Source organism: Suncus etruscus, chromosome 6, assembly GCF_024139225.1.
Source record: "Suncus etruscus isolate mSunEtr1 chromosome 6, mSunEtr1.pri.cur, whole genome shotgun sequence".
Classification (NCBI taxonomy): domain Eukaryota; kingdom Metazoa; phylum Chordata; class Mammalia; order Eulipotyphla; family Soricidae; genus Suncus; species Suncus etruscus.
The window spans coordinates 7433595-7457752 of NC_064853.1; the positions used below are offsets into that span (position 1 = coordinate 7433595).

General features: G+C 50.4%; 1 protein-coding gene across 1 annotated transcript in view; it reads left to right on the forward strand.

Annotated features, from left to right (window-relative positions):
- The window catches only part of VPS13D (vacuolar protein sorting 13 homolog D), a 279559-nt gene extending 264355 nt beyond the window's left edge, over positions 1-15204 (forward strand). Inside the window, exons 68-70 of the mRNA XM_049775406.1 lie at positions 5589-5720; positions 13302-13542; positions 14674-15204. Of these exons, the coding sequence (XP_049631363.1) occupies positions 5589-5720; positions 13302-13542; positions 14674-14805 (505 nt within the window). The 3' untranslated portion in view covers positions 14806-15204. The remainder of the gene's footprint in view (positions 1-5588; positions 5721-13301; positions 13543-14673) is intronic.
- The last annotated feature ends 8954 nt before the right edge of the window (positions 15205-24158 follow it).

The window sequence follows — 24158 nt, forward strand, 5'->3', positions numbered from 1 at the left end:
GTACACAAGGCACAAAGAATTCCTGGCCAACAGTTGGCCTCAAACTGAAAAGAAAGGCTGACCAACCAGCCCAGGCCTGTCTCTTCTTGTCACCTTGTTTAGATCGAGTGGTATAAAGATAACGGAGTGTGTGAGTCCATGTCCTTTACTTTGGGCCTTCCGTACGTGTCTGAGCACCACAGTAGGGTGCTCCCGTATTGATCTTCCCGGGTGGATATTTGCAGTAGATCAGCCACTGTATCGGCAGCGCCTTCCCTGGGGACGCGTCTTCCGTGCCGTACCGCCGACTCCCTGACATTTTCATGGAGTTCAAAGCTCAAGTTCGTTTGGTGCTGACATTTTGGATTAGCTGGTTGACTGGAAGGCCTGCTTCTTTCTATACACTGTGAAATTCAGAAACCGCAGCAGCTGAGGGCTTCAAATGGCCCACAAGCCCCCAGCTGGCAGCAATTAGATCCACCACAGACCTTTGGCTAAACAAAGGCTTGTGGAGGCAGAGTTGCTGCCTGGGCTGCAAACAGACTCCCATTGTAAACTACCTTTCAAGTCCAGTGTCGGGAGACGCTGTCCGCTAATGAGAGGTAAGGGGGGCGGGGTCCCGCCACCTCTGCTTCCAGGTTCCCATCGCCCCAGCCACATGGCCTGAGAACAGCTCAGCTTGTCTGGACACAAAGGGGATCCCGAGGAAAGTGCCCAGAGCCAGCAGGGAAGCCAGGGTTGGCCTGACCATGACCATGGCCATGGTGGGTGCCCAGGCAAGCTCTAGGATGTTTATTGGACTTTGTGCTTTAGGATCAAAGAAGGTACCAGCGAGGCAGCAAGAAACCATTTTGGACTCCCATAGAAGCAGAGATCCTGGGAGGCTGGGTTACTTCTAGAATACAAACTGCCTTTAGATTAAATGTGCACAGAGGCGGGAGTGATAGCACAGTGGGTAGAGAGCATTTGCCTTGTACGGGGCTGACCTGGGTTTGATCCCCAGTGTCCCATATGGTCCCCCGTGCATCACCAGGAGTTATTTCTGAGCACAGAGCCAGGAGTAACCCTTGAGTGCTATTGGGTGTGGCCCAAAAAAATGGACATACAAACAAAAAATTAAATGTGTACAAATGCGGGCAGTCTGATCTCTGGGATCAGATTTTTCAAGACTCATATGGCAGGACTTTGCTTTAACCGGTGCTTGTGTTGACAGGACAGAGTCTCAACTCTCTCAAGCAAGGCTTGTGGGGATTTTAATCACTTTGAAAAAATTACCTTTTTTTTTTTTTTTGGAGGGGGTCACACCCTGCAGTGCTCAGGGGTTCCTCCTGGCTTACACTCAGAAATCACTCCTGGCAGGCTCGGGGGACCATATGGGATGCCAGGATTTGAACCACTGTTGTTCTGCATGCAAGGCAAATGCTCTGCCTTCATCCTATATCTCCGGCCCCTCTTTCTTTTTTTTAAGTGATATAAAGTAGTGTTATTTTTCTAAAATTGAGGGCAAGCAAGAGAGAAGACGTTTCAGCTTGAGTGACGTGTAGTTCTGTAAGATGGAGACTTGTGCCTCCATTGTCTTGATAGGTGAACAGTCAGGCCTACACAGCAGCTGTTGCCCATATTCACCAAGAAGACACACGCAGAGGGCCGTTTGGGAGCTCTGTAGTAGCAAGATCTGGAAATACAGCCATGGGCTGGCAGCAGGAAAACAGAGGTAGAGTGATTTATCCCCAGATGGAAGCATGAATGAGGAAACCCAGTCCTGTCCACACCCAATAGAATGGCTGAGTGTGAGCAATGTGACTTCAAGGAGGAAGAAGAGCCAAGACATTAAAAAAAATTGGTGGGCCGGAGATGTGGTTCTAGAGCCTTGCAAGCGCTAGCCAAAGAAGGACCTCGGTTCAATCCCCCAGCACCCCATATGGTCCCCCCAAGCCAGGGGCAATTTCTGAGTGCTTAGCCAGGAGTAACCCCTGTGCATCAAATGGGTGTGGGCCCCCCCCCTCAAAAAAAAAGGGCAGTGAGGTCCTTTAGCAAAAGCCTAAAATGACTAAAACTGAAGGACTTAGCCAGATTATTCCAGAGCAGAGTCAGAAGTGTGACTAGAGGGCATGGGAAGGAGAGGAATGGGGTCATAGAGACACAAGAAGGTGCTCGAGAAAGGGGAAGAGAGAGAGAGAGAAAGGGGGTGACTGGGAGAGGAGGCCAAGGAGGGCTTGAAGCTGAGGCCCACAATAGAGCTCATGCTGGGAAGAGGTGGGGGGGGGGGACACACACACAGATGGTTGATATTTGTAGTTATTTAAAATAAAGAAGAGACCAGTCCTGACTGTGATCCTTTAACTGATGATGAGTCTCGGGCCCAAAGCAGCTTTGAGGAGGAGACAAAGGAACGTGTTCTTTCCGTGAAGCAGCCCTCACCCTGGTACCCAAACCACAGGGCTGGCCAGCAGTGGGCACAGGCCACACAGAGCCCTGGCACAACTGTGGTCAGGGTCAGTCAGGCCTGCTGACTTGCTCTGAACACTCGAACTGAATGTATTGTTGTTGTTGTCGTCGTTGTTGCATTTCAGTTTGAGACCCAGTCTGCTCACACCCTTTAAGTACCACATGCCACTGTCCCATTCCCCTTTCTGGTTTGAACCTGATAAGTTAAACTTTGAGCTGAATTTTCAGAGAATAACGAATCATTTCCCTAGCACCAGCAATGACATATGATAATCGGACATTGTGGGGGCACGGAAGAGAGTACAGTGGGTAAGACATTTGCCCTGCACTCAGCCAACTTAGGTTTGATGCCTGATACCAAGTCTGGTGCCCGTAGTCCCCTCAAGAGCGATCCCTGGGTACAGAGCTAGAAATGGGTCCTGAGCACTGCTGGGAGTGGTCCAGAAACCAAAATAATAAAATTTAAAATCAACTAAACTACCTCTTAGAGAAAGTGTCCCCATATTTATTTTATCTTATCTTACTGGGAGTGAAAAGGGGCCAAGTGCTGGAACCCAAGGCCTCATATATGTGCTTCGCCTTGAGTCAGACCTGGTGGTGGTTTCCAGATGCCCCTAAGGGGAGTTTCCTTTCATGGCAAAATTGAGTTCCTTTTTTTTTTATTTATTTTCTTGTAAGTCAGTATAGAAGATGAGGGGTCATTCCTCCCCCCAGTGCCCTGAGTCAGGATTAGACCCTGAGCATCATCGGGTATGGCCCAGCCCCTCCCCAACCCAAATATAGCTTTGGGGCTTCTGCAGCCCTCTGGATCCCCATGGTGCTTAGCCAGTGGCAGTGTGAGGGCCTTGAAAATGGACAGATGGTCTGGAGTTTTTTACACCGACAGACCAGAAATGTGGCAGGGAGCCAGGGATGCCCACAAGAACCTACTCTGTGCCCCTCTCTCTGGTGTTTCTGAGCCTGTTACCTCAAACCACAAGAGAAAGTATTCAGGGGTAGGGGAGCGGAGGCCTGATTACTGCAACTGGGGGAAGGCCTGGCAGAGCCCGAGTTACTTTTGAACCCTAAAATCCCCATGTGTACCAGAAAGCTATGGCTCGTGTGGTTAGTAGTGGGGCACACAGACGTACGGAAACCAGGTACCGCTCCTGACCCCTGGAGAGCTATGAGTGGAACAAGGAAGGAGTGGACACTCGGGACAGTGTGCCAGGTCTCTAAGAGACAGGCAGCCAGTGTGGTCCACCGACAGGCCTGATACCATCTAACTTGTCACTTGGTTCTCAAGGCCATGTCAAAGGCCAAGACTGTTTTGGGGAGTCTTGATCAATGCAGAGACCACATTGGCACCCATGGTGTGAAGAAACAGTGCACGTAGGGATGTAAGCAGAACCTGCATCCTTCCCAGGGGTCTGGGTGGGTGACAAGGTGACAGTTCCCAGGAGGAGAGTGCTGCAGAGTCCATCTGTTGTGTGTCTTGGGGCTTTATCTAGGCTTGTCCTGACCTCTCCCCAAGCCTTGGGGGAGGGGGGGCAAAGGCATTTACTGATCCTCCTAGGCAGGATAGAGATGGTGGTCCAGACATTGCAGCAGGCTGGAAGCCAAGATCCCCACACTCTCCCCTTGAGTCCCCTTCATTAGCCGACTCTGCTGCCCCTCCACATGGCACCTACAAGGCTTCTCCACCTGTGGCCTGGCAGTGACACCTGCATGGCCACCCTGGATCTCCATGGATATCAGAAGTTAATGGGGGTCTACAGAGCCCACTTTGTGCTGCAGCCTGCAGGGAAATCAACAAGGTGGGCTAGGAGTATAAGAGTCCATGATGCAGAGAAAACTGGGTTATGCAAATGGTTGAAACATTCCCACTGTCCCTGCACCAGCCTTAAAGGTGCTAGAACTAGCCGTACTTTTGGGGACAGAATCACCGCTGGCCACATCAGCCAGCCTTCCTAAGATAGACTCAGGTGTTCCTCGTAGCTGTGGGCCCACGAGTGCTCACACTGTCCTAGCCTCACTTGTTTCTTACCGTCTATGTCCCCTTCACTGCCAGCCTACCCACGTATCTGCACCCAGTGCTCAGCTCTCTAGCGCTGAGTCAAGTGTGACAGCCCGACCCTCTCTCCTCTCTGCCTCTAGAGAGGGATATTTTGCTTCAGTGGAATCCAGGAACAAATAATAAAAAGTACAGCAAGTACAAGGCCGAGGACAGACCCGGCAGAGTCTTATCAGTCATCTGAAGTATGCGCGGCCTTTCCAAGACAAATATGGACTCCTGTTTCTAGGAAAACACCAAAAAGTACTTATCAATTACCCAGGGTATGGTGTGTAGAGAAAGACAACATGAGCCTCCTCAGAAAGCCATAGCAAAGCAGATTCCTTTGGGCAACCGTTGGCGGAACGGCGTGGGCTCAGGCCACGGCGGAATCCCAGACTGGGGCCTGGCCTAGCCTGCAGCCACATGCTAGCTGGTCACTGCGTCCCTCAGTGCCAGTTTAGAAACTGGACAGAATGCCCAAGGTCCCTGCCTTTTAGTCCTAACCCAGCACAAGTCCCCAGAGCCCTTCCTGGGACCAGGGGTGCATCCAAGGGACTGTCTGGCTCCAGTGAGCAGCAGGAGGCTGTGGGTTGAGCTCAGGGCAGCCAGCAGAGCTCCCTGCAGGATGCCACCACACACCTACGAGGTAGGCTTCGCATGTCACTGATGGAACATTCAGAGCGGTGACCCCACTTGTCCATGGTTGGGTTGCTCAAGTGGTCAAGGCATGATTCTACCCCAGAACTTTGCCACCCTCTTCCAGGGAAACATAGTTAATAAGTAGTATTACTTCTTAATTTTGGGATTTTGACTGGCAGAACCACACCTGGCATTGCTCAGGCTTTCACTCAGTACTCACTCCCAGCACTGCTTGGGGACAGGGATTGAACTCAGGTTGGCTGCATGCAAGGCAGGCACCCGCCCTTCTGTACAATCTCTCTGGCTCTGCGACATCACTTCTTACTCAGTCACTACATTCTTGTCTTACTAAGTTGAGGTACATCTGTTTGTGGTTGTTGTTGTTTTGAGTTTTTACTTAGGTACCACAAGTTAGAAATGCCATCAAATCATAATGTTTCTGGCAACCTTTGAGTCTAAACCCTCCATCTCTTCTCTGCCTGTGTAGGACTCAAGCACAGAGGGCCCGGAAGCCGCGCTGCTGCATGGGCCCCCAGGGCCTGCTTCCCCGCTACTCCGAGAGCCAGGCCGAGGGCCAGGAGCAGCTCTTCAGGCTGACAGACAACGCGCAGGATGAATAGTAAGTCGGGCTTGTGGGAAACCAGCCCTGTGGCATCACTGGGTTTGGGTTGTCTTTTCTACCTGCTGTTGAGTCTGAGAAGTTTGCGGTTCTACTGGATGGTTGGGTCAAAGTGACTCTTAGACCTTGGAATGGCCGCTGATACCTGGACCCTAAAGGATCATTTTTGTATTTATTTAAAACTTTATTTTAAAACAAGTTTTATTCAGACCACAGTGCATTAGGGCCATTCCCACCACCAGTGTTGACCTCCCTCTGCCATAGTTCCCAGCATGCCTCCCATACCTCCACCCTTAGCCCCCTGGACTGCTAGGGTAACAGGTTCCTTTTTGTGTAGCTTGTTGTAGTTTGGGTCTCTTCATTCTATTGTTGTTGACTTTGTATCGGGTATTTAGGTCTGATCATATTTTAATTTCCACTCAGTGCTCCTGAGACCTCCTTGGCCCCTGGGTCCCACCCACATTTTTTTCTTTCAATTTGTTGTAAGATATAGAAATATGAGGCAGAACAAGATGATTCATGATCTATGGTTTTGTTAAAAATAAAAGGTTTTTTTTTAAGGCCTTGACACTTTCTGTGAACAGCTTTATAGGTTCTCAACCGAAGTTCCTAAGTAGGATCTGAACGTCCTTGTTGTTATTTGGGTGAAAATCTCTCTTTCTCCAGTTAGTTCAAAGAGAGAAAGAGAGAGGTTGGGTGAAATGTTCTGTTTGGGGTTTTGGGGAGATGGCTCAAAGGGCCATGTGGGGGAATGGGGTCCAGTCGCCAGCACTACTTGGTCCTCCTGAAAACTGCAGGGGACACCCCCAGGCAACATTGGTTGTGTTCCACCACTCCCCAAAAAAGAATTAAAATGTACTCTATTTTAAGGGATTTTTTTTTCTTTTAGTTTTTTTTGGCCGGAGATACAGCACAGCAGGTAGGTGCTTTTCTTGCACACAGCCAACCCAGATTTGACCCCCAACATCCCACATGGTCCCTTGAGCACCGCCAGGAGTAAATTCCTAAGTGCAGAGCCAAGAGTAATCCCTGAACAATGCCTAGTATGGTCCAAACACAAAAACAGCAACAAAAAAATTCCTGAATTTTTATGCTCTGTCCTTTACTGCAGATAACTTGTGAAACAAAATAATAAGCAATTAGCAAACAAATAGCGACTGAAATCTTTTGAGATTTAATTTTCTTAAGATTGTCTAACAGCTTCTTTGAATATGGAGCCTCGTATATACACAGGAGCAGATTATATTTTCAGCTAGTGATCTACTCCTGCTTGGTGTAAAATTAGTCATCGCTATTTTAGGATATAAAGACCTTGACATAGTCTTTGTTCTTTCTCTGGGGGTCAGTGCAGTACCAGGACCTATAGCCCGTCTATATGGCGAACACATGTTTCAGTCCTCAGCATCACTTAGGCCACATACTTTGTTGGCATCCCCACCTCTCACCCCTGGGAACTTGAGGGGTAGGAGCCCAGGTCCTCACAAAGGGCAGGCAAGAGCCATCTCTCAGCTACTTTCCTGGCCCAAGCGTCCCTGTCACCACTGCTTGGTTGCTAAATAGTGTCAGACCCACAGACCCCAGAAAGTAGTTGGTGAGGCCTGGTGAGTAAGTAAGCAGGTTTGAAGTCTCGTCAGCCTTGTCTCTCGATAGCACAAGGGAGGGTTCAGAGGGCGCCGAATGTTCTCTGGTCGATGAAAGAGTTTGTGCGGGAGAGAACTGTCACGTCATTACTGGTGACGTTTCGCTGACCTCACTGCACATTCTTTAGTAGGATTCAAGTGGTGCAGAGAGCAGAGAGAGCAGAGAGATAAGTCTCCCAGTCATTCCAGGAACTGTCCCTGAGCACGGAGCCGGAAGGAAACCTAGAGCACCACCGGGTACTGCCCAGCACCTCCCCTCCTTTCCCAGATCAAGGTTAGGGCCAAAGGTCAGCCTGGTAATGGAGCAGCATGCCCGCCTGCTTGCGCCTGTGTGAGGCCCCTTACCTCGGCTGCCGGCTTGTTTATTGCCGGCTGGTGAGATGGCTTCTTCCTGGCCATGTTTTATGTGTACCACCCCCCAAGCAGTGTTACTGGAAGTTTCTTAATGGCGGGGGAGTATTGCATTGTTGTAGTTAGCTCAGGTTGCTAGAACAGAACACTGCAAATTGAGTGACTCAAACAATAAAAATTGATGGTCTTGCTTGTTCTGGAGGCTGAGAAGGCCAAGATCAAGGTCACTGTAATTCCAGTCCTGGTGAAGGCACATCCCAGTCTACAGATACTAAGAGAAAGAGCAAGGTAGCCAGTGGCTCTTAAACCACACGGACCCAGTGGATGAGGACCTCGCCTCTAGCCTCCACTTAACTCACTTAACCGTATGGGACTGGAGCTATAGCACAGCAGTAGGGCATTTGCCTTGTACAAAACTGATCCAGGATGGATGATGGTTCGAATCCCGGCATCCCATATGGTTCCCCAAGCCTGCCAAGAGCAATTTTTTTTGAGCACAGAGCCAGAAGTAACCCCTGAGCACCCTGGGTGTGGTCCCAAAACAAAAATAATCTCAAGCAATATAAAGTGAATTATTCTGTGCCTCTTAGAGGTAGGGACTTGGGACATTGGTGAAGGGAAGATGACACTGTGAGGTAGGATCAGTGTTGCAATATGGAATATCTAAAATGACTGTATTGTGAACTGTATTATGAACAACAACCAAAGATGCCTTTCTTCAGATTCTGTGACAAAGGACTTGGGTGCAGAAGGGGACAGTTCAGTCCGTGACTAGGTCCTGACCACATTCTGCTGCCTCATGTCTGCCTCAGCACTGTTCCTCATGCTGACAAGCCACTCGCCCCTGCAGTTTCTCTCCAGCAGGACTCTGTGGTTCTACCTGCTGTGGATCACGGCTCGGGGCCACAGCGCCCCTGTACCATCCAAATGGGGGCCTTTGGTCTTCAGGTGACGCCCAAAGAGGCCTGCACAGGCTCTTAGAATGGCTGCTGGAGGTGGAAGGGACCACTCTGTCCTGTTCACCCAAGAATCACGCTCCAGTGGCCAGAGATAAAGCACAGCAGTAGCGTGTTTGCCTTGTATACAACCTATCCGGGATGGACAGCAGTTCATATCCCGGCATCCCATATGGTCCCATGAGCCTGCCAGGAGTGATTTCTGAGTGCAGAGCCAGGAGTAACCCCTGAGCGTTGCCACCTGATGTGACCCAAAAACCAAACAAACAAACAAACAAATGAAAAGAATCACGCTCCAGACCAGAACCTGTCACTCCAGAAAGAGGGATCGGAGGAATGGAAGTGGGGAGCTGTCAATTCAGATTCTCCTGAGACGTGCTCCCTTTTCCATCTTTGGGGGCTTCTACTCAGGGATTAGAAATGACTGGCCACTGCACTTTTTAATTTCCTTCGAGTTGAAGCAGCTCGGTCCTCGCATGTTTTGCTCTCAGGCGCGTGACATGTGTCCAAACACAGGGTGGCTTTAGTGCCGCCAACAGCCGCTCGTCAACAAGAGCCAAGAGCAGCCCCAGCAAGCACGACTGCGAGTGAAGTTAATCAAAGGCTGTATTCCACGAAAGGCCTGAAATTCATCTGCAGCCGGGAGAGATCTGGGCATGAGTGAGTTTTGGCTCCAAAGAGGCGAGCCCTGTATCCTTCCCGCAGTTATGGGCCCAGTGGCTGCTGAAAGAGGCCCATGACCATGGCCTGCCTTGTGCTCAGGAGCCCTCAGGAAGGAAATTGAGTTCTCTGGCATGTCCTGGGCTGCCTGTCAGGCTGCAGGTCCCCGGTGATCTGAGCGCTGGACTCTTCCCTTGGCAGGAAAGGGAGCTCGAGGGAGTGCCAGCCGATACCTCCCGACTTTCATCCTTGCCCCCTCCCCGGTAATTAAAAACATGCTCCAAGACCTAATTATTTGCATATTTTTCTTCAGAGTTAACCCCTTAAAAGGGTCTTTAATACCTTGCTCTACTGTTCTAACTAAACATTTCCACATTTTTTTCCAGTCACACTCACTGTTTCACTTCTGGAAAATATTGAGTAATTACTTCCTGATGTCGTGAAAACCCCGCAGAGTCCCCAGCGCCAGGGTTCCTTCAACTTGGTTCTCCCAGATCCTGTTTCATTTTTGTCCATTTTATTTAATTCATTAGTATTAAAAAGATAGTTGCTGCCATCGGATTTAATATCCTGCCAGCCAAAAGGGCTTCAGTTTCCAATGAATCAACTCTTATTTTTTTTTCCCCCTCTGGCATGTGATGCAGTTGCCACGGCTTTTCATTCTTCTCTATCCTGGTTATGAAATAGGTTTTTGGATGAGTACAATGGGCTCTGATGAAGTTAAGTTTTTCTTTTACAGCCCGCGCCTCTTCTGCAGCTAGCAAGGCTCGTTCTCATTTCAGAAAATCAATAACAAGGCGCCAGTTCCTTCTTCTCACTCGTGGGCCACACACGGCTCCGCCGGGGAGACGCCACCTGTGTGGCTGCTGCTCTTGGGCTGTTTTCTGGAGCGAATCAGTTGTTCAGGAATTTGAGTTCTGACCCATGTCTGGCGATCACTCGGGGCTTGAATAAAGGCACAGCCTTGTGCTCTGCCTCCATGTCGGCCGTATTTTGGGGACTGGACCTAAGCACAACTGACATCATTATTGGCTGTGCACGGAGAGGTGCTTGAGTCCAAGGCCGAGGCACTCCTGGTCCAGCTTCAAAGCGGGAGCCAGAGCCATAGGACCAGGGGGGAGGGCTCTGGCTTTACACAACAGCCAGCTCAGGTCTGTCCCTGGCACCCCATGGGTCTTCTGAGCACGGCTAGGAGTTACCTCAGGCATTGCTGGGTGTGGCCCAAAAACTTACAAAAAATAAAGGGGTGGGGGGAATTGGGGACAGTCACATTTTTGTGATATTTTTTGGGGGGTGGGGGGAAATCTTGGTGGTCATTTCTCTTTTATGTATTCTGACTGTCCTCACTAAAGAATCCTTCCCCTGGGCCAAAGCGGTGGCGCAAGCAGTAAGGTGTTTGCCTTGCACGTGCTAACCTAGGATAGACTGCGGTTTGATTCCCCCAGCATCCCATATGGTCCTCCAAGCTGAGTGATTTCTGAGCGCATAGCCAGGAGTCACCCATGAGCGTCACTGGGTGTGGCCCCAAAAACAAAAAAAATAAAGTCCTTCCCCTTTAGGGAACCAGTGAAAGGGGAGTCAGTTGGCAATAGCAGGCCCAGAGAAGTGGCTCTAATGGGCACTTCCTGCTGCTGGCCTTGGTCAAGCTTGGCTGTAGCCAATCAGAGGCCACAGGACCTGGGCACCCGGGGAAGCTGTCCTGCCCCGCATATCCCGCTGTGCTGTGTGCCCATTTCTATCCCCTCCAGGCTGCCCCTACTTTTATTTATTTATTTTTAATACATAACAGTGTAAAAAAGAAAAAAATAATTATTCGCTAAGCCCACCAAATGCTTGAGTCTTTTTATTTCTTTTATTGTTTTTATTTGTGGAGGGCACATACAGTGGTGGTCAGAAGTCACTCCTGGCAGGCTTGGGGACCATATGGGATGCTGGGGATTGAACCAGGGTCCTTTCTAGGTAGGCCACATGCAAGACAAACACCATACCACTGAGCTATCACTCGGGCCCTGAGTCCTTTTTTTTTTCTAACTTTATTTATTGATTGATTGATTAATTGATTGCTTGGTTCTTGGACCACACCCAGCAATGCTCAGAGGTCACTCCTGGCTCTGCACTCAGGCTGGGGGACCATATGGGATGCCGGGAATCTAACCGAGGTCATCCTGGGTTAGCTGAATGAATGCAAGGCAAGTGCCCCTACCACTGTGCTATCTCTCTGGCCCCAACTCTGAGTCCTTTCTTTTCTCATGAAATTAAGTAGGCACATGGCAAATTTGTTCTTATATTTTTTATTTGGGGGGGGGGATCAAATTTTAAGCTCACAGACAGAATAAAAATCAGAATAAGAGTCTCCTTTTGGGTGGGGGCTCATTGGATTTTGGACCATTCCTGGCAGTGTTCAAGGGTTATTCCTAGCAGGCTTGGGGACTCTATGGAATGTCGGGGATCAAACTCAGGTTGGCTACGTGCAAGGCAAACACCCTACGCACTGTACTATCGCACTGGCTATTCTTTTTTTTTGTTTTGTGTTTTTAGATTCTCCATTTATTTTTAAATTCCCTTTATAATTATGTTCCTGTGGATTTTTTTTATTTTGTCTACTTGAGAAATTTCATAGAGATTGAGATCAAAAAAGAAAAACAATTTAAGCCCAAGTTATATAGAGTTGAGAATGTGATCATAAATATAATCTTTATAGCAATAGGTACAGTCTCAGAAAGAAAGATTCAAGGAAAGGAATAGTATTCACTGAGTGCCTCTTTCTAGTCAGAAAAGAATCTGCTAAAACCTGACCCCCCGTGCAGTTGAATATTTGTAGATGGTCCCAAAATCAGCGACCTCTGTTCAGTTGATTATCCAGGTGCTCTGGTCAAAGGTAATGGTTAGCCAGATTTTCAAAACATTAAATCAAGAATTCTGAGATTATTCTGAGGAGACATTTAATTTAAATCCTGGGTTAAATACACCCAACATCCTTGTGCCCTGCTATGCCCTGGCAAATTCCACTGAGCCCTGTGAGCTGTGAGCTTGCCAAGATGGTTGGGACGGTGGTGGGGGAGTGTATCATGTGGTGACTGTGTGTCCCTTGGGTGCTTGCTGGAAGCCTAGACCTGTACTCTCCCCCAGCTGGACAGTCTCTCTGCACCCCAGCTATGGGTCATTTCCATCTGGGATCTCTTCATCCTGCCTTGGTCCACACACCAGCCAGTCTGCTTCCCCCTACCCCTGTCCCTGTCCTGCCCTCCCCTGCTCAGCTAGTTCCTGTTGCAGTGCTGGGAAACGGGGGATATATGCTCTGGGCTGAGCCAGGGCTGGGCTAGGGGTAGGGAACCCCTCTAGCACCTGACTAGCCTAAGAACAGTCAACCCTAGTGTTTGTCTTGCTGGTAGCAGGAACTAAGCAGACCTGAACCCTTGGAGTGGGTGCTTCGGGAGGCCTAGAGTGGTGTCGTTAGTACACCCCCATTCCACCAGCAAGGCACCGCTCTGAAAGACAGCATTTGGGGGGCTTTGGTGGTCAAACCTTGGGGTGTGGGGGCAGGTTTGGCACCTGGGGGGTTGGGGAGAAAAACGGGAGCTTGTGCCACAGAAGGAGGTGTGGGCAGAGATGAGGTGTGAGCGCTGGCCCCAGCTCCTTCTGTCGTGACAAGGACATTCCCCCCAGAAGTGGTCTCCACGGGTCCCCGGGGTGCCGTTCCTCATCCAGGATGAACTGGAGGCTGCTGAGCTCATGTCTCTCTCATCTGGGCACCTCTGGAAGAGGAGGTGCTTGTATTCTGAGGGGCATAGGAACTCCCGAAGGAGCTACCCAGAAGGGAGGGTGGATATGGCGGGGACCTGAGCCCATGGGGTTTTCTGGAGAGGCCACAATGGATGTGGGAGTGGAGACAGCAGAGGGTGGCTGAGGGAGAAGACAGAGGGGGTGCCCAGTCTCTGGGGACTTAGTGGTCACTGCCCTCTGTCCTCCCGCAGCTTCATCGCCGTGGAGAACACAGACAGCTACTGCGTTCTCATCTCCTCCAAGGCTGTATACTTCCTCAAGAGCGGCGACTACGTGGACCGGGAGGCCATCTTCCTCGAGGTCAAGTACGACGACCTCTACCACTGCCTGGTCTCCAAAGACCACGGGAAGGTGTACGTGCAGGTGACCAAGAAGGCGGGGAGCACCAGCAGTGGGGTGGCCTTCCCTGGCCCCTCCCACCAGAAGCCCATGGTGAGTGCCTCAGCCTGGTCTTTCCCTGTGGGTGATCCCAGGGTTGGGCGTGCGGCTCATGGTCCTGCATGGTTCATCGTGGACACTGCCTAGCACCATCCCTGGAATTTTTTTCCCCTCACATGTGAGCGGCAGCCTCCAGAAGGTGCAAGAACACAGCGGTTTCTCACTTTTTCTCCTGTGACAATGGAAATGCTCACTTTGTTTGGGGAAGGGGGTCAGCAAAGAAGTGACCTCTAGCATAGACCTTCTTTAGTGCCAAAGCACCATTGATCAGTGTTTCTGAATAGACTGTCTACACTACTTTCAAGGGTGCCAGGTCTTGTTAACACGGGACTCTGCAAAAATTTGGATCCCTGGGGCCAGAGAGAGGGTTCAGTGGGTAGGGTGCTTGTCTTACATGTGGCCAACCTGGGTTCAGTCCCAGCATCCTATATGGTCCCATGAGCCCTGTAGGGGTGTGGCTCAAAACCAAAAAAAGAAAAGAAAAGAAAGAAAAAGGAAGAAAGACTCAGGATCAGTTTATAACCAGCATTCTGGGCTGTTCAGTGCTTTTCAGCTATGATGTGACAGCCCAACTGTGGCCAGGGGCTCAGGGTTCCAGGGGAGACTTCCAGCAGTGCACCTCCCCCCATCCCCCCCCCCTTTGCCCGGGCCCAGCAGGTGGTGGTGTTTGTCCTACACGTCCCCCAGGAGAACCATCCAGTGCTCAGCAAGGGCTTTATCTTGCCTCCCTCAGCCCAGGGCCATCAGAAATAGCAGCCAGGCCAGCCGTGCCCAGCTGCTCTCCTCGGGAATCCCTGACCTTCCCGGCCTCAGGAATGCGCTGGGGTGGGGTTTGGCCTGTGCGGGCCTCCCCTGGGATCCTTGGTTTAAGTGGGGGCTGGTCCATTACCGAAGTTCATCCCAGAGGAGCCTGTCCTGGTGCAGCCTCCCCTCTCCCTCTGACTCTGCAACACTGCTCCATCTCTGAGCTTCGAGTGACTCGGGAGTGTGTTAGCTTTGAAGGTTGAACCTTGCCTCCTTGTGAACCAGGAGTTGGGGGTCCCTGGGCTCCAAACACAGTGGGGGGGGAGGTGCAGAGAGTGTCCTGTGATCATGCCTGATGTCACCATCTCTCCTGCGCTTCAGGTGCACGTGAAGTCAGAGGTCCTCGCTGTCAAGTTATCCCAGGAAATAAACTATGCAAAGAGCCTTTATTATGAACAGCAACTTATGCTGAGACTCAGCGAGAACCAAGAGCAGTTGGAGCTGGACTCCTGAGAACTCGCAGCTGCGGTGGGGGGGACATGCCAGCTCCGAAGCGGGTCCTGATGGGCCTGGCTGCAGCTCGGCATCAGTTAGAGGCAGAACCAGAGCGAGGTTTGGGGGCCGACATCGAAGAAGGCGGGAGAGTGAATTCCTGTGGTGGGGGTGCAGGGGAAACCGTATTTGTGGGGCAACCAGGCGGGGTCCCACTCGATGACGGGGAAGTAATTTTCGGAAGGTATTGCTTCCAAAGTGAGAAGTCTACTGCGATGAATCAGATGCCAGAGTGCCCTGTATTTTGTCAACATGTATATATGTACAACTGTGTGTCTGTAAATATCCAGCAGTGTTTCTGGACAGGGCCTGTGATGTGTAAAGTTCTATAAAACTATATCGGATCTTCTATTGCACTAAGTTTACATGTCTGATCGGGATGCTCACTCCACAAAGGCCTGCTCAAAGTGGGGAGGTGCCGGTGTTAGTCTGGAAGCTGCCATGTTAGCAACAGAGTGGCTGGGGCCACAAACGCATGGTGGTCACATCCGGGCCTACCAGCCTGGCATCTGGCGGGAGCTGGTGCCCCGGCTGTCCCTGAAGAGATGTGGGAGACATGCCAGGAGCCAGCTCCACCAGCCTTTGACCTGCCTGAAAGCCAGTTCCCAGAGCATCAGAGGTGTTTTTGCAATCCACTTGGGGTTTTCTTGCACACTCTCTTTCTCTTTCTTTTTTCTCTCCCTCTGTCTCTCAGAACGGGTGTTTGTGTATTACCTGAGTTATTATCAGAGAGCATCAGTTCTAGGTATTAAAGGCTCTTATATCAAAGTAAGCAGAACCTTCAGAACTATCTATCTGTGCAAACTTCACAGCCCAGAGGCTGTTGGCACTGGGACCTGCTGAGGCTGAGAAAACCTGGGCACTGCTTGTCTTAATGCCCCAGGCAGGCCCTGACCCAGCAGCCTGAAGACTCCAGGTCAGGACAGGAATGAGATCTGAGTCCTAATAGTCAGGGGCCTTGGGTATGCGGGCTCTCCTGTGACTGCGCTATGTCCTTTTTCCTGCAAACAATGAACCATCAGAGCAGCCGGGGGGGGGGGGGGGGCTACCCCGCATGATGGAGGGGCTGAGGGGCCCAAGAAATAACACCGTGGGAAGGGCATTTGGATTGCACACAGCTGACCCAGGTTTGATGTCTGGCATCCTAGTTGGTCCCCCTGAGCCTACCAGGAATAACCCCTGAGCTCAGAGCCAGGAATAAAGCCTGAGTACTGCCAGGTTTGGCCCAAAAACAAAAACAAGCAAACAAAAAGAAAGGAAGGGATGGCTTTGTGGTTTTAAGTTCTTAATTTTAGGGCTAGACAGATAGGACAGTGAGTAAAGCTTGCCTTTACTCTAACCCAGGTTCACTTCCTGGCACCTCATATGGTTTCCTAAGCACTGCCCAGAGCCAGGAGTAAGCCCTGAGTATTGCCAGGTATGTCCCAAATATTTAAAACAATAAAAATATTATTTTTATAAAATGGGTCACTCTCTGCTCTCAGTCCTGAGGCTTGAGTATCAGCTGATATGGAGAAGATCTGGGAGTTAAGAAACCTTGAATTCAACTCTTCCAAGACACAGCTAAATTGGTCTGGCTCCCTCTCCCTCGTGTGTGTGTGTGTGTGTGTGTGTGTGTGTGTGTGTGTGTGTGTGTGTGTGTGTGTGTGTGTGTGTGTGTGTGTGTGTGTGTAGAAAGGGAGAGAGGGGGGGGGACTGTGTGTGTGTGTGTGTGTGTGTGTGTGTGTGTGTGTGTGTGTGTGTGTGTGTGTGTGTGTGTGTGTAGAAAGGGAGAGAGAGGAGGGGGGGACTGGGCTCCAGGGCAGTGGCCTTAAGAGCTCTCTGTGGGTCTGGGCATCACAAGGGCAAACCTTGGTTTTTGAAAGGGGCAGGTTTTGTGTGACTTAGCCACAAGATGTGGCAGCGTGGTGGCCATCCATCCTTTGTCAGCCCCTGCACCAGTGGGACAGCCACACAGCATCCCCTGCAGTCACAGGGTCCCTGCTCCGCCACCACTAGTAGGGCGTGTGTTTTAGTCCTCAGTAGTCCCTGCCCGCAGCTACGCTCCCCTAGATTGAGGCTCCTGATGGCAGCTGCAGCAGGGGTCCCCCAGGGCAGTGCTTAACCACAGACTCTGGTTCTGGGTGCAGAAAGGTGCTCAGGAAGTTCCCGTGCCCTCCTTGGCTCCCTCCACTCCAGCCAGAGTGGAGGAGCTGATGGCATGTGCCATGATGTGGGCATTTGACAATAGAAGACAAGTGTAAATTGAGATTGCAAAGGGCAGATCATCTCTGCTCTGTCCTCATCCCTCTGCACCAGGCTCCGTGAAAAGGTTCTGGGGCCTTGACATGGTTTTCTGGTCGGCTGGGGAAGAAATCCAGAGTATTGGAGGAAGCAGATGCTGCCCTTGCTCTGGGCTTCCTTGGCCTGTGCGGTGTCCATCAAATCAGGATTCTTTCTCCTGCTGTTCATTCTTAAGCCTGGAGCCTGTCTCCTCTCAGAGAGTCAGATAAGCCAGATAAGGAGAAATCCAGGGGGAAGCCATCAGACCATTCCAACTAACACCCCAGTGCAGTCGGTGGCTCCTGTCACACCTGCCCAGAGCTGGCTACAGGGTTTGCTGTTTGCCCATAATGCGCCCATGTGCTGCGCCTGAGAAACGAGAGGCGCTGCATCAAACCCCCATTATATTCCCACTGCTGCTGGGGACTCGCCGTGATGTGCAGCAGGCTCGGGGCTACTTTGTTGTTAAACATCGTTTGCCTCCAAATCAATGCTCAGTAAAAATCTGGAAAATGGAAGATATGGTTCTCTGGCATGTGCACAAGATGGCAGCGACCAGTCTGTTAAGATTGGAATCAGTTTCTCATACCAGAGTTGTTATTTTTTTCTTCCTGTGGAATAAAATGCTTTGTTTGACTTCCCAGACTTCATGCTTTCTTCCAGTTTCTTGGATGTTCCATAGATCCTCGACCCTCACCCAAGACAAATGCTACATCTATTTCAACACTCGAAAAGCCAGGCGACGTGACCTTTGCTATTACTCAGTGTAGGCGGCTCCTAGCCAGGCCCTGTCTATACCCAGATTCCTGGTCTGGCTCTGCAGGAAAGTTCATGGTTTAGGGAACCCTCAGGAGGAGCGGATTTAGGGGTCAGTTTGAATATAGGGAATTCGGGGTCCCGCTAATACCTGGCCACTGGAGAGTATCTGGAATATATCTGGAGTTTAGGCCAGGCACACGAGCGAGAGACACATATGGCAGGTGGAGAGTAGAGACTGGAATGTGGCCACTGTCTGGAGTAATGGGGAAGGGAAGGAGAGAAATATTGGTACTTGGGGAGAAAGACCAGCTGGCTGGCTGGCTGGCTGGATAGATGATAGATAGATAGATAGATAGATAGATAGATAGATAGATAGATAGATAGATAGATAGATAGATAGATAGATAGATAGGGTGGGGAGAAAGACCAGCTGGCTGGCTGGATAGATGATAGATAGATAGATAGATAGATAGATAGATAGATAGATAGATAGATAGATAGATAGATAGATAGATAGATAGATAGATAGATAGATAGATAGATAGGGTGGGGAGAAAGACCAGCTGGCTAGATAGATAGATAGATAGATAGATAGATAGATAGATAGATAGATAGATAGATAGATAGATAGATAGATAGGGTGGAAAATCCCTTGGATGGATGGATAGATAGATAGATAGATACATAGATACATACATAGATACATACATAGATACATAGATAGAGTGGAAAATCCCAGAGACTCTGATTTCTTCTTTTCCTGGGGAACTGGGTGAAGAAGGGGACAGGAGGTGGCGAGGATTTATAGAGGGAAATGTGAAGTGGTAACACATGATAATAGCACAGGTGCTAGGTAAATAAGGCTACTGGGACTGGTGACTGCAAACTTCCAGCAACCCAGGTTGCCTTGGCATCTGTGTGCCTGGACCAAGGTGGAAACCGATTTAAATCAAGAAATGTCACCCCTGACATTGGAGAAATAGCACAGCAGGTAGGGCGCTGGCCTTGATGGTTCATCCTAGTTCATCCCCTGCACCATGTAAGGCCCTTGAGCTCAGATCCAGGAGTAAATTCTGAGCACCGCCAGGTGTGACCTAAGAAACAAAACAAAACACAAAGAAATGTCAGGCAGGCCTGGCCTCACCCCATGGCCCTCGCCCTCTTGAACTCTCCAAGAACCATTCAAATCACGCCAAAACCGAGGTGCGGTGAGAAAAGGTGGGGCCTGCTCTTGGAAATGAAAACAATGTCTAAAAACTCTGCTCATTCTTAGTGGAGAGACTCTGGAAGGTGTGGCACCCTGGGGTGCCAAGGATGGGCCCTCACCCTTTTACATGTGAAACCTATGTTCAGCCTTTTGTGTTTTTTCCTTGGTCCCTCAGAATAACTTATTTGGGAGGGGGGGAAGTGCTTGAGTTTTTGGACCACGCCCAGCAGTGTTCAGGGCTTACTCCTGGCTCTGGCATCACTTCTGGCAGGGCTCAAGGGATCCAAGAGGGTGTCAGGGATCAGATCTAGATCTATGTGCAAGGCAAATGCCCTACCCACTGTGCTCTCTCTCTAACCCCTGTGTGTAGTTTTCAGTTTTACTTGAAATGCATCCTTTGATCTAGGAGCTATCGAGGAATGTTTATAATTTCCAAATCTAGAAAAAAACTACTTTGTTACTATCATTGAAGTACCTCCATGCATGCACTCATCTATCCATCTCCTCAGAGCAGACAGACACACAGGTACATGTGTAAAGACAAAGCCCCCATGCAGCCTTCCATAAAGGTCCATGTTTATAGACTTGATTAATTAAATCTTCTATGATTTTTTTTGGGGGGTGTCACACCTGCCGCCACTCAGGGGTTACTCCTGGCTTCACTCAGAAATTGCTCCTGGGGCCCGGAGAGATAGCACAGCGGCGTTTGCCTTGCAAGCAGCCTATCCAGGACCAAAAGTGGTTGGATCAAATCCCGGTGTCCCATATGGTCCCCTGTGCCTGCCAGGAGCTATTTCTGAGCAGACAGCCAGGAGTAACCCCTGAGCAACGCCGGGTGTGACCCAAAAACCAAAAAGAAAAAGAAAAAGGGAAAAGAAATTGCTCCTGGCAGGATCTGGGGACCATATGGGACACCTGGATTCGAACCACCATCTGTCCTTGATCGGTTTTGTGCAAGGCAAACACCCTACCGCTGTGCTATATCTCCTGCCCCAAATCTTCTATGATCTTACAGTCTTTGTGCAGCAAAGTTCTGACCTACATCCTCGAGTGGCTTGAGATGCGATTTCTAATTTTAATGCTGCTGTCAGCCCGGTCAGTGAGGCTTCAAGTAAGCATGAGCGAGAAGCGCCAGGAAGGAGGTGGCAGCTGCCATGAAGCTGTTTAACACCCCTCTAAATCTGCAGGGCCGGGGGTGGGCTGGAACCGTGGCCCACAGATGGCAGCCATGGCCTGATGTCCTATCCTGAAACCAGCCCGCCCTGCTGCATCCCGGGGGGCCATCTAGCCTTACCCCTTGTGCGGAGCCAGGCTGACTCACTCAGTCCTGGCCCGTTTTTTTGCCTTCCTTGGAGGCGCTGCGTGCCTGGGGTCAGCTTGACCTCTGGAAGACCTGAGTGAGCCCTGAGGGGGCTGAGACAGCTCCCTGGAAGCACTCCAGGAAGGTCCCACCTTCACGATTCTTGTCTATACATGGAGTTTCACAGGGGCCACAGGGAGTGATGACAGGTTTGGCCGAAGCCTGCAATGCTCCCTCCTGCTTGGGGAGTTCTCTTGAAAATGTGGCTCTGAAGGCCACCATCCTGGAGCTTCTCCTGGGGCAGCAGGAACCTGTAGTGACATTGGGGTAGGGGGAGGATGAGGCTAGAGCCAGAATAGTCAGGTCAGCTGCGGCTGGACAGTGGGGCCATATGGCGCACGGTCTTAGGTAGAAGAGTTCACGACCAGGGCTGGAGTGATAGTGTGTCTTGCACAAAACCAACCTGGATGGACCCGGGTTCGATCCCCAGCATCCCATATGGTACCCCGAGCCTACAGGAGAGATTTCTGAGCACAGAGCCAGGAGTATGGTTCCCCAAAAATATAAAAAAAAAATTTACAGCCAGGTTGGCATTTTGAAAATACCCCATTGAGCATAGAGAGAACAGAAGGGGCCAGCAGGCTGAAGACAGGACTTTGAGTCAGGTGACAGGGATATAGGTCATGAGCAGGGACATCAGTGATGGCTGGCGAGGGGTACAGGTCAGAGTAAGACAGCAGCAGAGTGGGGTCAGGGCCGGAGATGCCAGAGACAGCGGCCAGAATGATGGAGGCCCAGAAAGGCCTCGTGGGTGTCAAGCTTACACAACCAGTGGACCAGAATGGACACGAGTGAAGCTGCTTGGGGCTGGTGTCCTCTCACTCCCTTCTGGGTGCTTCTGGCAGCTTCTGGGATCTGAGCACGTGGACCTGACATCCCCATGGCCTCCAGAAGCAGCCCTGGAAAAAGGGCACTTGGGAACCGCAGGAGCTCGTGGGGGGCCGTTTGGCCTCCAGCCCTTAGCTTGGCTCGGGCGCGGTGGAGGTGAGAGGGGATGGGCGGAGCAGGCCTGGGAACTCGGCATTTATGGGGCCGTGTGGGAGGCTGAGCTGGCACAGGCAGCTGAGAGAGGGACTGGAGGCGTGGGTGGGGGAGAGGAGAGATTTCCAGAAAGGAAGTGACCGGCTAGACTGGACGGCACGGAGGAGGTGACAGTGTGGGGACCGTGCCTGGAGAGGGCAGATGTGTGCATGGTGGGTCAGCCAGAGGCCAGCAGCGGCCTCCCTGTGTCCCTGTGGTACTACCCCATCTGGACCCCTGCCCACGACTACCCAGTGAAACCCACGAAACCAGGGTTGACAGCCACTCTGCTTTCTGTCCTCCCTGAGTATCTGGATGCTGTCACTGAGATTGGGGACAGAAACGTCCGCTGGAAATTTTGGATGGGTTTGGGTTTTGTTGCTTTGCAATCCTATAAGCACCAGCATCAAATGATCATCTTGTATGGCTGAGCCTTTCCTGAACCCTGGGTTTCCACACACACACACACACACACACACACACACACACACACACCCCGAAACAGCCTAGGGCTCCCTGAGGGTCTTGGCTTATGGACTTCTCTCTTATTTTGCTCTTTTTTGTTTTGTTTTGTTTTTGTTTTGTTTGTTTGTTTGTTTGTTTTTTGGGTCACACCCGGCAGTGCTCAGGGGTTACTCCTGGCTCTACATTCAGAAATCGCTCCTGGCAGGCTCGGGGAACCATATGGGATGCCGGGATTCAAACCACTGACCTTATGCATACAAGGCAAACGCTTTACCTCCATGCTGTCTCTCCGCCCCCTTTTTGTGCCTTTTTTTTTTTTAAATGTAAAAATATATTGTGGGAGTCAAAATGATAGTTCCATCCCCAAAATCCCATATGGTCCGCTGAGCCTGCCAGGAGCGATTTCTGAACATAGAGCCCAGAGAAACCCCTGAGGGCCACTGGGTGTGGCTCAAAAAAAAAAAAAAAAACGAAAACAAAAAAAATGGGGCCAAAGCAATAACACAGCAGGGTAAGGCATTTGTCTTGCTGACCTGGGTTTGATTCATGGCCTCCCATAACAATCCCCTAGTCTTCCAGGAGTAACTTCTGAGCACAGAGCCAGGAGTAGCCCCTGAGTGCTGCCAGGTGTGGGCCCCCCCCCCAAAAAAAAGTCTTGTATTTGGGGGCTAGAGTGATAGTACAGCAGGGAGAGCATTTGCCTTCCATGCAGCCAACCCAGGTTCGATCCCTGACACCCCATATAGTCCCCTGAACACTGCCAGAAGTGAGCCCTGAGCACTATCAGGTGTAGCCAAAAACAAACAAACAAACAAACAAGCAATGTTTGTTTTGCTTATACAATTAGAACTGAGCCATTAGCCATCATTTCCCTAAAGGGGGGCTCTGTGGAAATCACAAAGCCACACCAGCACTTTTCCAAAGAGGGACGGAGAAGGGAGAGAAGGCGGCTGGCCTTGAATTGCTTCCCTTTCAAAACCCACCAGCTACGAACAGACCTGTGACCGGGCTGCTTGACTTCCTGTAATAATTAATGCAACAGGCCCCTGAAAAGCATTATTTTCTTATGACAAGAAAACCACTGTGGTTTCCAACTGAAGCCACTGTCTGGGGATTCACTGTGCTCCCCAGGTCTGCTTTGGCTCGCCCGGCCTTCCATGTCCAGAGGTGTCCCCCGAGGATCACTGGCAGTACCTGAGTATTCTCTCACTGTTCCTGGCAGAAATGTATGTGAGGGAAGGACATCCTATCCGGGATCACTTCTGTCCAGCACCCCAAGTTGCCTGGTTAGTTTCAGCCCCCTGCATCCTGGACTAGAGTAAGCAGGTTGGAAATGAGGGAACAAATGACAGTGAACTAAATCCTCAAAGTATTCAGGGGGGTTGAGGGAGGTCTTAAAACCTAGTGGTATTCTGTGACCATAACCAGAATTTGGATTTAGGAATGGGCACCCTTGTTTCTGTGAGTCTATTCTTTTGGGGGAGGTTGGGAAGTACTAGGGGATGTTAGCCCATACCTGACTATGCTCAGGAATCACTCCTGGCAGTGCTCAGGGGATCATATGGGGGGACAGGGATCAAACCTGAGCTTAGCAGTGCGCTAAGCTAGTGCCCTACCCATGCACTGTCTCTGGCCATCTGCAGTTCTTATTGTTCTCATGTCTTTCTTGCATTGAGAAGATGAACTGACATCTCTTGGCTCCCCAACTTTCTTGTCTGTGCTTTTGTCTTGTGTTTTATCTGCCTGTTGTTTTCCTGTTTCTCTCTTTCCTGGGAGATTTCCTATCTATCCCCACCCAAAGAAGCTGATCATGACAGACTGCAGACATTGAAAGCAGGGACACGGTGAAACATCTCACCTCCAGATACAAGAACTCCAATAAAATGGGTTCTTTTCTTTCTTTCTCTTTTCTTCTTTCTTTCTTTTTTTTTTTTTTTTTTTTTTTGGTTTTGGGGCCATACCTGGTGACTCTTAGGGGTTACTCCTGACTATGTGCTCATAAATTGCTCCTGACTTAGGGAACCATATGGGACGCTGGAGGATCGAACTGCGGTCCATCCTAGGACAGCCGCATGCAAGGTAAACGCCCAACCGCTGTGCCACCACTCTGGCCCCCTTCTTTTCATTTGTTAAATTAAATCACCATGAGATAGTTAAAAAGTTGTTGATAGGAACCAGAGTGATAGCACAGCAGGTAGGGCATTTGCCTACTAGGTTTGATCCCTGGCATCCCATATGCCC